This window comes from Neurospora crassa, linkage group II (genome assembly GCF_000182925.2).
Source record: "Neurospora crassa OR74A linkage group II, whole genome shotgun sequence".
NCBI lineage: Eukaryota > Fungi > Ascomycota > Sordariomycetes > Sordariales > Sordariaceae > Neurospora > Neurospora crassa.
Window position 1 is genome coordinate 573419 of NC_026502.1, and position 14008 is coordinate 587426.

Consider the following 14008-nt stretch of genomic DNA (forward strand, 5'->3'; position numbering starts at 1 on the left):
ATAAAGGGGAAGTAATTCTATTTACTATTAGCGTTAACTGTAAATAGCCTTATTAATGTAATATATTATAAGGAAATAATGGATATAAATAGTTTTATTAAGTAATTAGAGGAGGAGGTACTCCCTAAGATAAATCCCTTCTCCGCCCGGTATAGTATATTAATAATAAATAACGTATTATAATATAAATATCCCTCTATTAAAGTTGTGTATAATAATAGAAAGATACTATTCTAATTCTTACTACTATACTTACTAAATTTTAACCCTATCGAGGTATACTTTAGTAATATAAAAGCGTATATACGGTGGTAATATTAATAGGCTAATAATAACCGGTTGAAAGAGAGCGAATTTAAGAGCTTCCTCGAAGGAGCAGCGCGTATAGTAGGGTAGGGAGTTACTACTATACGAAGGTACTACTGCCAAGCGTATATACCGTATAATAAACTTAATAAGGCGAATAAACCGAAGGATTATATTATATTGTATAGGGATTAATTATACGAGTTGAAGGCAACGGGGATAGTAGTATAAAATATTAAATTATATAATTAATATAGTATATTGAATATAGGAGTAATAGAGTATAATTAAGTGCCTAGTCCGGTAGTATAAATTAAGTAAGTAAGAAATAACGAAATTTTGCAATTATATTGTAAATCCCCTAAAAATGTTATAATCTACTAGTATAGTATTTATTTATATAATAATCTAACGTATATATATCCCTCTTTTATTCGTATAGTTCTACTCTTTAATTCCTATATTTATTATATTTTATTATTGTTATTATTGTTGTTATTATTATCCAGCTCGCTAGTAGTCGGGTTGGGGTTATAATCGAGTAGGCTATTGTCTAGGTTAAATTCTTTATTGTATATAAAATTATTATATATATAGTCGCTGGCGTCGTTAAAGTTAGGGAGGGCGCGGTACTCTTTATAATCCTACTATAACGAGTCTGGCGGGTCGGTATTTATGTAATATAGTAGTTAATTATATATATAATTATTAATAAATAGTAATTTATTTTATAATTAAAATTCGAATACGCTGGGATCTATAATTTAGGGTAGTAGCGGTGGTACTAGAATTCCTAACGGCAGGGATAACGACTGTTGTATATAATCTCGTTTGAAGTAGAGGTAATCTTTAATCGCTTTCTTAATTATAATATATATACCTTCGTTTACTTTATAAGAGAAATACTACTTTATAGGGAAATTGTACGCTTAATAGAAAATTAACCGCCCAGTAATAAAGGATTTTTAAATACTATAAAGCGAATCCCTTAATATATTATTTTTACCCGACTTAAGTATATATCTAAAAATAAACTACTTTATAAAGTCGGTAACGAAAGAGTTAAACGGTCAGTCTAGTAATAAGGAGGGTAAAGGGGAGGAAGGTTGAAGGTCGCTGTTACTAGTACGAGACGTACTAGTATAAGAAGTACTAATATAAAAAGTACTAATGCTAATACTATATAATATAAGTAAAATAGGTAAAGTAGGCTTAAACGCTAGCCTAGTGCTTATTGTACCTATACTTATACCTCTATATTTAGTAAATAGAGGTACTAGCGGTACGGCGGGCAGTGCTCTAGCGCCGTTATTATTACTAATAACCCTATAAGTATTGCCGTTAGCTTAATAATTATTATAAAGGTTAAAGTTAAAGATTTAAAGTATTAGTAAGAAGCCTCCTCTACCGCTACTGTATTTTGTACCCGGGAGAATATATAGTATAAACGGCTGGAATTACTAGTAATTTAACTACCTAATTATCGGCCTACCGGGTTAAAGAACCGATTACTATTGACTCGAATTAAATTACTATAATATTATATCGGCCGGGGGTTAATTAATTATAGTTTGTTTATTAACGATAGCGCCCGCCTAATTAATAAAATCCTTTACTATTAATAGGAAATAATATTTTTAATTAGGAAAAATATAGTACTAATAATATTCCTATCCCTTATAATAATTCTTATATTCGCACCTAATCTTACAACCCTACATCTTAATTAAATCGTTATATAGTAACTATAACGATTTTCTACCTTATTATTAAACTTCGTATTTAGTATTACAATAGGTCTTTAATTCGAGTAATATTATATTAGTTATTAATTAACGACTAAAACTAACTATTTTTAACTATCTAGAGGCACTAGCCGGCGCGGCAGTAATTAGAGGGATAGGTATAGAAGGCTAGCGAGAATATTAGCGAAACTCAACGAAAAATCTGGGTCTTAACTATAATAAAATACCGTAATTAATTAACCGCTCTATAAATAAAGTAATGCGAACTAATATAAGCGTACTAAAGATAAAAGTAGTACTAGGCCGCAATAATCTACTAATAATCCGTACGTAAGTAATAACCGTAATAAAATATCGCTCTATTAATTACTATATAAGACTACGTACTACTTTTAATATATTAATATAACTAAATAGTACTATTAAATTCTCGTCTTTCTTAAGTACAATACAATCTTAGTAGAGTATAATCCCCCTTCTAATCGACTCTTATACGCCCACTAACCAATCCACGTAATATATAACAATAGCTAAATCTATACCGAAAAGGTCACATTCGCTACGGGCAATTCCTAAAAGGTTACCCTATACGTTATATACTTTATATACGAGGTTATTACCAAATATACTATACTCCTCAATATTAACCTCGCTATCAACATCCTTCTCAATAATAATATAATCGGCCGAAATAAAGGTAGGCAATTTACCGGGCTTTATAGGGAGAGCATTATATCGGGCATCTATAACCTATATTCTATTATATATAAATAAAATATTTAAGAAGTCGAGTACTAGTAGTAGGCCTCGAAGTGTTATAATAAATTTACAGGATTTTTAGGCAGATTACCGCCGACGAGGTACCGCTAGGGGGGTAGTACTAATTTACTTATTAATTATAATATCGCCTTATAGTCTCGCTAGCAGGTATATATATTGCTCAAATAATTTAGCATTACTTTTAATCGTCGACCCGCTATTATTTACCGGTTATTTGTAACGGTAAGGGGGTTCGTAGGTTCGAAAAAACGAGGCAATTAGAGCAATCGAAACAATTAGAGCGGTCGAAACAATTAGAGAAACGGCAGGGACTAAAGCAATCAATATAGCTAGAATAATAAAAGGAGAAGAAACTAGAGCTTTAAATATAATTTACAATCTACTTAATAAAGCAGCGGGTATAAAAACTACACATTATTTACTAATAATACTTACCTTCCTTACCTTCGTATTACTAATACCTATACCAGTACTAATTAATAAATTACTACTATTACTACTACTCTTAATTATAATACGTAGACTAGGTCTAACTCTAACTCTAATTAATTAAAATTATTAATTAGGGGTCCTAATAATATTTCTATAATCCGGGTTTAAATTTACTGTATATACTATTAGTATTAGAATCCTCTTATTATCTCTATCTCCGTTATCTACGCCGGTATTTATACAAATTATACGGGTACTAGGCCGTAAAAGCCGCTTCGATCGTCGGAGTTTATCCCTATTACTAGGAAGGGGGCGCTTAAGGGGCATCTCTAGCGCAAGCGCAGCAGTGCCGGGTACAAATCGTACGCGATACGGACTAGCGACTTAACTAGGATCCCTTAATATAGACTTCAATCGATTCGGGGTATCCATACGAATACAGAGTAGTTATTAGAATATAAATACCATTAATTATAGTAGTAATATAGGTAATTGAAGGTTCGACTATTGTTACGAATCGATTAATTTACGGTATATATATATAATTGGCGGCTCTACTCAAAGTGGGGACTGACACCGTAATTGCAAGGCACAGGGGGCGCCTGATGTTGTCTTCCGGTTCTTGCGATGCACGTTCCGACCTCACACACTGGGTAATGAAGTAGGTAAATCAGAACGAAATCATTCGAGCACCAAACCTTTGTCAAATGCCATTCAAGATCAGTTGGTTTCATGATGTTCCCAGGAGGATAAGGCCGTCATCTTCACGAGTGTCCTCGAGGAGTTTTGCTACACCCTGTAGCTCAGTGTGCTACTACAGCAGGGGCAGTCCAGTCCAGGCTTTCTGTCAGCGGTCCAGGTTCCACGGCTGCGTCTGAAGTCAGTACCACAACGATCGACACTTCATGGAATCTTCTCATCACAACTCGTTAACTTCTTCAATACACGCTGGCTGCTTGTTAGTCTCAACGATCACGAGATTCCACTTCCCCACAAAGAGGAATCCATTCCATTTAGATGTTGTGTTTCTAGCAAGCCAGCTTACCTAGCCGCCTCCAAGATACCCGTCCCAAGCCACCGTCCCTGTGCTGTTGGCGCCGACCCTATCCTACTACCTAGCAGACCTCGCTAAGGAAGCCAGATACACCCCAACGGCATCTTCAAGGTCGCTCGCCCAATTCTATCAAGCTTCATTTCTCCTTGTTGAAAACAGAGATGAATGTGAGGTTCGTCGAAGCGAGCTTTCTTGTCGAATTTAAAAGCAATATGCGATGAAAATAGAGTTCTCACTTCTACCGCTGCTGCGTTGAGTGCCGTGATGACGTCGCATCGACACTTTTGGGGGTGGTCGCCATCCGGGCCTTTCTCACGTAAGGCGGCTGCGGGAATATGCTAACTTCCCTGCCAGATCGGGAATGCTCATTTCGAATCCGCGCTGTCGCTGGGTTGTGAGACTTTTAGTGACGTTGTTTGCTGCAATGAATGGAGGTTTTGAGAAGACTTGAAAGAGAAGGAGGAGGATTTCGACGGATTGCGTGAAGCTCGAAACGTGGGGGGTAGCAGCTAGGACTAACAGTCGCTAACAGGCTTGCAGCCTAACGGAAAAGGAATCCGTTAGTGAGTTTTATCCATGGTCCATCCTAAGCTTAGCTCGCCATGACCTTTGATTTATCTTCGGGGTCCAGGGCATTTCCCCTCCTCTGCTCTCCTCCCGTTGCTCATTCTCTGCCCGATATCGCGTTTTTTTCGTTTTCGAGATGTTCTAGCGCCCTCAATACTGTCTAAACCGAATGAATTCAAACAGTTCCAAGAATGTCTAGGACCACCACTTTGATTCTACAGTGAACGGACCATGCTGGTCACCTCATCGGATAGTGACCAGCCGAACAACCAACCACCATTTACGCACGCGACACACACACACACCACCCCTCACACCCATCCGTCAACTCGGGAAAGATGATGCCGACATACAACAGTCCTATCACATCACATCCGACGACCGGGTCTAGATGCCCTTCCCCTCATGTGAATTATGTGTGTTAACGTTAGTGGCGGCATACCTGGTTGCCGCTTAACGGACTTGTAAAACCTCTCACATCCCCGCTTGCCATTGGCCCGCATTTATCACCAGATCAAGTACCACCATATTCAACAACTCAAGTCTACCTCGAGCAATATCCACATTGCGAAAAGGATATCGTATCTACGCAAGTCAGCTGATCCAAAGGGGCCATTTTTTTTTTACCGTTTTGCTTCATATTAGCTTACAGATGGTGGAAGACGAGAGGTTGAAATCTCAAAGTCGACCTCTGGACTTTGTCACTGAAGAAGATGTGAAAGTGGGGTTTCTTTCTGCACGTCCGTTACGCGACCTCTCCATCCTACCCTGCATACTACCTTCACCATTCACAGCGAGGGTTGTCATGGCGGGATCCAGTGCACTTATCATATCCGCAGGTGACTCGACCTCTTCGCCTTGGCTACCAAACTGCAGAATCTTCATTCCCATCTTCAACTTTACACCATCCTTCTATTGATTGCTTTTGTTTTGTTCTTGTACATTGTTGATAGTCTAGTAACATATCACCATCTTCGTTCATCGCAGCATTCTAGACATATTCATCACTGTTCATCCTTCCAATCATCGGTTTGTTATCACCCAACTAAAATTTGCCTAGCTTGTTTCTCAATTCACCCCTCTCCGGATTCCATCATCAGCGAAAGTACAGCCAGCGACAAGTATACCTCTACTAGCATGATCGTCTAAAGCCAACATGTCCCGCTACCATAACCTCCCCGACTCCAAAACGGACATCAACCCTTACGATGGCGAAGACTCCTACGCCATGATCTCTTCATCTTCACTATCCTCCCCAGACTTCATCGACAAGGCCCCGGGGCCCGCCAAAGGTCACAACAACAACCTCACCATCCCCGACCTCTCAACCTTCCACCCCTCCGCCCTCCGCTCGCTAACCACCTCCCCCTTCTCCGAGCATGAACTCCTCTCCCCTTCATTCCAACACATCCGCCGGACCCTCTCCCGCTCCCCGTCACCCTCAAGGTCCTTCCAACATGGCCCCATTGGCCCCAACTCCTCCAACCCAAAATCACGAATCATCAACTTCCTCCACCGCAATCGGCCTCTCTTCCAAGTAGCCATCGCCCAACTCTTTGGGGCTTTGATGAACCTCTCTGCTCGTCTTCTCGAACTTTCTGGCGAAGTGGAAGGGGGAGGAGAAGGAGAAGAAGAAGGAAAAGCAGGAATGCACCCCTTCCAGATCCTCTTTGCCCGAATGTTTTTAACCAGTCTCCTCTCGCTTCTTTACATGCACTGGAAAAAGGTCGAGTTTGCGCCGTGGGGGAGGAGGGAGGTGCGGTGGTTGTTGGTTTTGCGGGGTGTTACTGGGTTTGTGAGTCTTTTTTTTTAATTTAATATTCTTAAACTTTTTTTTTCTTCCTTTCAGCTCTTTTTGGTACGATCTTCGTACGTATCATGGCCATTGTTGGGGATTGAAGGCAGGTGAATGTCGGGTGAAGAAGAGGACGAAAGAATGTCTTGTGAACTACGACTCCGAAAGTGAATGAAACTGACACATGAAACAGTTCGGCATCTTCCCCCTCTGGTACTCCATGCTCTACCTCCCCATCGCCGAAGCAACAGTCATCACCTTCTTGGCTCCCTCCCTCTCAGGCTACCTCTCCCACCTGCTTCTCAAAGACCCCTTCACCAAAAAAGAGCAAATAGCCAGCTTCGTCGCCTTGGCCGGCGTCGTCCTAATCGCCCGCCCTATTTCCTTTTTGTTTTCCTCTTCCTCCTCCACACCAACAACTGTCCCACCCTCTTTGGATCCCAATACCAACACCACCAACCTCACCTCCCCCGCTTCACCCGCCACCAATAATATCACCGACGACATGCCCCCCTCCCTCCGCCTCCTAGGCATCGCCTCCGCCCTGCTCAGCGTCCTCGGCGCATCTGCAGCCTACACCACCATCCGCGCCCTCGGCCCTTCCACCCACCCTTTAATCTCCGTCAACTACTTTAGCCTGTGGTGCACCTTCGTCTCCCTCCTAGCTTTACTTCTCTGTCCTTTACTCGGCATCGGACAGGAGGCCACAAATCTAGTACCCGCTATTCGCTGGGGACTGCCTAGGGGAGTGTATCAATGGGGTTTGTTGATAGGGTTAGGAGTTGCCGGGTTTGTAATGCAGTTTTTGTTGACGTCTGGGTTGGGGGCTGGGCCGGGACGTGATAAAGATGGGGATGGAAAGGGGGGTGGTGAAAGTGGGGGTGAAGGTGAAAGGAGAAGGGACCAACGGGTGACGATGACGAAGGGAGCAACGAAGTCGAATCGCGCGACGGCCATGATTTATACGCAGATGCTATTCGCGGCGGGGTTTGATAAGTGGGTGTTTGGACGGACCATGAGTGGGTGGAGTGTGGTTGGGTGTGGGCTAATCGTTGGAAGTGCGTTGTGGGCTGTTTTGGCAAAGGAGACGGGTGCAGAAAAGGAAGGGGTGAGGGGTGGACAGGAGGGTGCAGATTTGGAGATGGCTGGGGGTATGAGGGAAAGTAGGACGGAGAGTGGCGAAGAAGAGGAAGGTGTGCCGATGTTGAGAGGGACAGAAGTAGAAGAAGGGGTCGCATCTAGGGACCAACGGACTGATGACTGATGTGGTCTGTTTACGAGCAGCCTTCTATAGAATAACCAGATTGCGAACGCACTGAAAGCATATTGGTCAGCCGCGAGCCAAGTGAGACAAGAAGGAAAACCTGGGTTGAGACTTGGCCCTTCTCTAGTCCTTGGACACTCTGCGCTTAAACCTGCCTGGGAAACTGGTGCAGCGATTGCCAAAGACATACTTCGATAGGAACGCCTTTGAGGATGGTCAGACGGAGCTTTCCCATTTTCATGATCTGAGTGCACGGGGGAATTACAGATTTCTGTGCCAGAGGTGGAAGAGTACAGCAGGGTAAGGGTAAGGGAGGAGAAGATTGAGGGAGTTGCTCGGAGTGGGTGCCGAAGTGAAGGCTGGTGCTTCTCGAGTTACGTTGGCAAGCAGATGTGATCATTGTCAGTGGTGTGCAATGATGCTAACCGGACTGAATGGGGTTGTAGTGGGATAAGAGCGTCACCCAAGTCGATAACCGAGAGGACTCTGTCACTGTGACATTTGACGATGGGACATCAACCTCAGGGACTCTTCTCGTGGCTTGCGATAGTGCCAACTCAGTGATTCGCCGTGCTTTGTTCCCGGAGGAGCAGTATCCGAGGTACCGAATTCCAGACTCCAGTAAGAGTGATGGGTGTCAGACTCGACTGCTCAAGAGAAGAAATTGAGCCGGTAAGGATGCTTGATCCGTTTTTCCTGCAAGGCAGTTGTCCTGCGACAAGGCCGTATGTTTACACCAGCGGTAAGAACGCATTCCAGATTCCGCTAGTGAGATGTCTCTCTGGTGAGTTGTTGACATGAGAATACCTCTAGTCCTCGATGCGCCCGGGAACTACCCCGATAAGCGGACGGATAAGTATACTGTCCAGGTTGTCGTCTCGTGGCCCATCCACAGCGGCGTGCTTGGGCGATGGTCAACCATCCCGGTTCCTGATACCAATGATGAGAAACTGGGGCTTCTCAAGTGAATCATGGAGCGAGCCCTTCAAATCACTCTCTGTAATGCTCCTGCAGACACTGAAGTAAAACGTCTCGACCTGACGGACTGGGCACCACCAAAGGGTCTACGAAGTAGAGGTCGCATGGCGCTTGTGGGAGATGCCTTGCATCCCATGGCCATGTGTGAGTTTGTCGTCTTTCTCGGGGAAGTAAAAGCGACTAACCTAACGCCTGCGTCTAGATCGTGGTGAGGGGGCGAACCATGCCATTTTGGACGTACTCGAGTTTGCGCAACAGGTTTTTCCGTACCTGGAAGATACGACTGCGGAGTTGCGGAATGCCATTGACAGATACGAGGGCTTGGTGATTGCGGTGTTTGCTTCTCGGCAAGCGTGTATCGATGCGCAGTGGTGGGAACGAATCAGTGGCAACAGTCCTCTGTTGAGCAGACGAACTCCCAATGTGGACTTCGAGGAGGAAGATGTTCGTACAAGGTCCCACTGAGTATTGGTGGCGAGGAGTTTATGATGAAGCTCCAATAACTCCACTCGCGGGGAGAAGAAAAGGGCCGTTTGAAGCACGATGTTCACAGAAAGTCGTGGGTAGAAAGGAGAAAGAAGGACTCAATCACCCAGTGACGACAGATCGAGAACATAGGTAATCTCAGCTTGTACGTAAGGTACCTCCTCCACTTTTGCGCATTGGATAGGTACCTCTACCCAACCTACCTTGGGTTTCGTGCCCTAATACCTCGCATCGTGCTTGCCATTCTTCACCTTCAAAGTTGCTCCTCCCCTTCACGCCCCCGTATCAGCTAACTGTACATCCTTGTCTTCAGTGGTTCAGTAGACTTCCAGACCCCTCGAGATTTAGGCGATTTAACCAAGCATCTTAACACTTATGACTCCTAATATTCTCGAGTTGTGGCCAAAACTTTTGTTGCCGGCAGTGTTCAGGTTGGAGCGATCGGAGTAGGAGGGGTCTAATGGCCCTCGTGGCAGCCGTTCCCGTCATTTGCTCAAAGGGCAGATGGAGTCATTATCGTCAGGTGATTCTCGGTTCTGGACTTCACAGAAAGAGGGGGAGAGGTATGTACCAGCGAGGTTACCACATACTTGGTCACCAGAATTACCGGGAAAAAAGAAAAACAGGAATATCAGATACAGATCGCACTTGTAATCTCGCGCCATATCAAAAGGAAAATAAGCGCCTCCCGCATATACAACACAGAGAAGACTGCAGAAGATGAATCAGCAAAAAGGAAAGTGGAGCAAAAAACATACAACACCAGGGATTCGCTGGTCGTCACCGACCCAACTACTAGTCTGGCCCTCACTGGCTTATCTATGGGAGAGCGGACGGGATCCCGAGTTTTCCAGTGGGTATGGTCGTATGTGTTTAGATGCATCAAATTGCGCACCTATGAAGGACAATTTGGGAAGTAGCATTGTACTTAGATTTTGGGTCGGCTAGCGTCGCGCGTTGTTGGCCGGCCGGAAACAGAGAGCAGGTACGAGGCAGACACTCAGTAATCACTTTTCACCTACTGAAGTAGGAACTCTCAAAACAATCCAGATAAAGTCTTGACTGCTTATTTTCTGTGTAAACACGTCGAACCAGGACAATGGAGGCAGACAATGAAGCGAAATGTAATCCACACAAGGAGGGGGGGTGAAAAAAAGATGGGGCAGGAATGTAAACATTGCCAGCGTGAATATAACTATTTTCTAAACGGAAAAAATGCGAACGAACAGCAGCGAAAAGAAATAAGATTTGTGTTCCCATTCAGTGTGTCATATTCTCCTTTGTGCGAAACTCCCGATCCAGCTCCCCGATCTGTGTTTGACTAGACTATTTTCGAAACCCGCATGTTAAGCCCATATCATGTCTATGTTCGCGAACCACTGTGAAGCCCATCAAGCCGAAACGGGGAAATAGGCGCGGTGAAATCTTCATTCTCATCTTGACATATTGTGGCTTGTTTGAAAGAAGTGATTGCCCGATTCTTCTGGTTGTCTCCCGATGCATCGCTGTTCCCAGTTGGTACTGGAGGATGGTAATCTCCGTCTCAAAGCCTTCATCGGAGTCTAAAACGCTCGGGTTATCCTTCACAGTGTGGAAACGTGCTTTGATGCCTCCCGTTTTTCTGTGATTTTGCTTGCTCGATCTTTCCCGCCCCTTCCTGCGCATACTCCTGCCCTCTCCTCTCTTGGGACTCGTCTCCACTTATCGTCACACATGCAAGACGGACCCTCGCTTCTTGGTGATCCTTCGCTGACCGAACACAAAACAATAGCGACCACCCAGTCATTCTCTTCTGGGATAGCGAGGGCATCTACAAGATGGCCGTGGTAGAGGGTAGTTCAAGCCGAGTTTTCCCGGGTACACCCGAATGATACGGGTTGTCAAAATGGCATCCAAGACTGTTTCCTCAACGATTAATGATAGCATGATCTTGACGTGAGGTTGCTCGCTTGTGGTTTCTGTTTCGTTGCGTTTTCTTGCTGCTGTTGTTCTCGTAAAAGACTCAGGGAGGAACTCTCCTTGGAAAGTGCTGTCCTTAATCATCATCACGACGAGACGGATCTTTTGCAAACTAGTCAGACGGAGGGTACATGCACATCCAATTGGTGGAAGCCCCTCCCTCTCGATGTGTTTAAGCAAGTTCGAGTCAGGAACTGCGCGCCCTCAAGATGTGTTCAATCTCTCTGGTCGGTCTGCCTACTTGCATTGACCCGCCTTTACATCTCTTCTGTTACACGTCGATACAATGCAGATATAACCTCCGTAATAATCGATTATTAAACGAAAGAAAAACCTTATTCCGCATTATCTCGAACTGGTCCTGCATCATGGCGCAATCTTCTCAGCTTACAGCCCTTTACGCACCGATCAACTGGGTCGCCGAGGAGAATATCATCTTTGGACCTTTGGCTACCCCTTTCCTCGACAGCTGGGTTCAGAGAGTTCTCGATGAAAATTACTGGGACTGTTCCGAGGCCTTCACGAGGTTGATCGCAAGATTCAGGCTCCTTGTTCGGTACGCGGAGAGCTCTGAAAATGGATCCAGCAACTTGGCCAGAGACAAGTTCATGCTCGAAGGGTTAAAGAGAACCCTCGGTATGCGCGCTCCCCCAGTACTACCCTCTTCCCTTCCGGTCCCCAGCTTGTAGAACGATGTCTCCCGGCCAGTAGGTAGGTAGGTACCTACTTTCCCATAGTCCTAGGTATGCTGACCTCCTAGGATATACCTACCAGCCAACCCAGAAACCGTCAAAAAACCTCCGCGCCGGACAAATCAAAACTCCGACATTTGGTACCGGGCAAAATCTCGGAACTACACACTCTTTCAGTCACTGGTAGACTGCTTCATTTAGAATATTGCAAAGGCGTTCACCGGCAGGCACAGAGAAGACTTCGTTAAGGAATGCCAAGGCATTGAATACTGGTGTCCAAACGGGAATTGGCTTCAACCTCCTTCTGCCCGACCCAAGGTGGGAGAACCGGAGCTCCCGACTCCACAGGAGTATGGCCATGTCCAGCGACCGTATGGTCGTATTGGCATTGGCATTGACTCAGGCAAGAATAGCTCGTCTATTGCTCTCCTTGTCCCGCCTTTTAGACGTCACGAATTACCTGCGATGGAGCCGCCTGCTGAAGCTCGAGGACCCCCTTCGAGATTCGATACTAGGCTGTTGCCTTTGGGACCGAATACCTAACATAAGAGCACGAGGGTCGGTGATGTCAATGGTGGAAATACGGAGTAAACATCAGTTTGGGGGACTTGAAACGGTTGGTTGTTTGTTTGGTGGGTAGATCCTGGGCTAAGAAGCACGCTGAGAGCGTCGCTAACACCCATATTTGCACACGCCTTTGTCGCCAATATTCCATACAATTGTACGCCGTTATTAAGGGAAAAGGGAAGAGATATAAACTGTAGTAGCATGGGAATAGGTAAATCCCTGTGCGCACCGCCTTACAACTCCGTGTTCCTATTGTCGTTACAATTTACGTAACCCATTCCCGCTTCCAAGGGGTAGCCATCGGTCGAAGCCTCGTGTAGCAACTATTCGATTTCCATTCACACCTAGCAAGAATTATTGACGTCGGGAGAGCAAGACGGATCATATGACAAAGCTAGAATCGTTGTGGAGATGATGCGTGGATGGGGAGAGGGGGGCCCTCTGTGAACTCCAGGCCGTCAGTGCAAGGTACCTACCTATAGGGAGTGGTTCTAGGAAGTGAGGTATTGATAACGACAGATGTGCGTTGCTCGCAAAAGAGCTGACATCTAGCAGTGTTTTCTTGGTATCATGTATTCCTTGTATTCATGGTAGGTAGGTAACGGGATGATCTCAAAGAAAAAGAAGAGAGAGAGAGAGAGAAAAAAGTAAAGAAAAAAAAAAACACGGATAATGGAAAAGTAAGCAGCGCGGAAGGAAAAGAAATGGAAACGAACAAGAAACGAAAGAGATATAGCCGCAAAGGTTGGAAATACACGACCTGTTCAAGATATCTGGAAATCTGAGCTATACTGGTACCCTCCTCGATCAATCATCCCGTGTTATCTTTCCTATGTAGAGGTAGATTGGACATATAAAATAAGAAAAAAAAGGAAAAGAAAAAAAGAAAAAAGGAAGAAAAAGGAAAAGAAAAGAAAAGAAAACCGCATCGGGTGCTACTCGAAGAAGCGCGATCCGTAGTGCGTCTGCACCACGAAGTAAAGGTCATTCATGGCCTGTCGATGCTTCGGGTCAGCACACTGTATGAATATGACTTGATCTGGGTTTTGAACGTACCTGTAGCGAAAAGAAAGAGGTAGGTACTATCACCGATCTCGGCTCCCACACACAAGTGACCATCGACACCAAAATTTGCCAACGGCTTCGTCCGTCACTCAGCCCTGCCAAGACTAAAATCCCCTCCGGCTCGAAAGTGATGATTGCCAGATGCAAGCCCTCGTAGCTGTAGGTGTGTATGTCCGCGTCGCGATAGGTAGTTGAGCCGGTTGGTGGGATGAAGCCTTTGACTATCTGCTAGCCTAGCATAGCTTGATCCTCCGTCGCAGACTGGGATCAGCCCATGGGAGATCATCAAATGCACTCCCATAAAAGTGTAGCCCGGCA

At 44.8% G+C, this 14008-nt stretch overlaps 3 protein-coding genes and 1 non-coding gene across 4 annotated transcripts; 3 read left to right on the forward strand and 1 right to left on the reverse strand.

Annotated features, from left to right (window-relative positions):
• The first annotated feature begins 5749 nt into the window (after positions 1-5749).
• NCU03471 (DUF6 domain-containing protein) lies at positions 5750-8383 on the forward strand. The gene is made up of 2 exons (XM_011395244.1): positions 5750-6679; positions 6873-8383. The coding sequence occupies exons 1-2, from the start codon at positions 6041-6043 to the stop codon at positions 7941-7943; spliced, it is 1710 nt and encodes a 569-aa protein (XP_011393546.1). The 5' UTR covers positions 5750-6040; the 3' UTR covers positions 7944-8383.
• Positions 8384-8573: 190 nt separating this feature from the next.
• NCU03470 (hypothetical protein) lies at positions 8574-9386 on the forward strand (the record flags this gene model as incomplete). Its single annotated transcript, XM_011395243.1, has 3 exons — positions 8574-8685; positions 8958-9065; positions 9124-9386. 3 exons carry the CDS (start codon positions 8574-8576, stop codon positions 9384-9386), a joined length of 483 nt encoding a protein of 160 aa, XP_011393545.1.
• Positions 9387-10158: 772 nt separating this feature from the next.
• Positions 10159-10274, reverse strand: NCU15654. The gene has a single exon (XR_897809.1). It is a non-coding gene; the product is annotated as a 5S ribosomal RNA (ribosomal RNA).
• A 1460-nt stretch (positions 10275-11734) lies between these two features.
• NCU03469 (hypothetical protein) lies at positions 11735-12601 on the forward strand (the record flags this gene model as incomplete). Its single annotated transcript, XM_951265.1, has 2 exons — positions 11735-11922; positions 12286-12601. 2 exons carry the CDS (start codon positions 11735-11737, stop codon positions 12599-12601), a joined length of 504 nt encoding a protein of 167 aa, XP_956358.1.
• Between the last annotated feature and the right edge of the window lie 1407 nt (positions 12602-14008).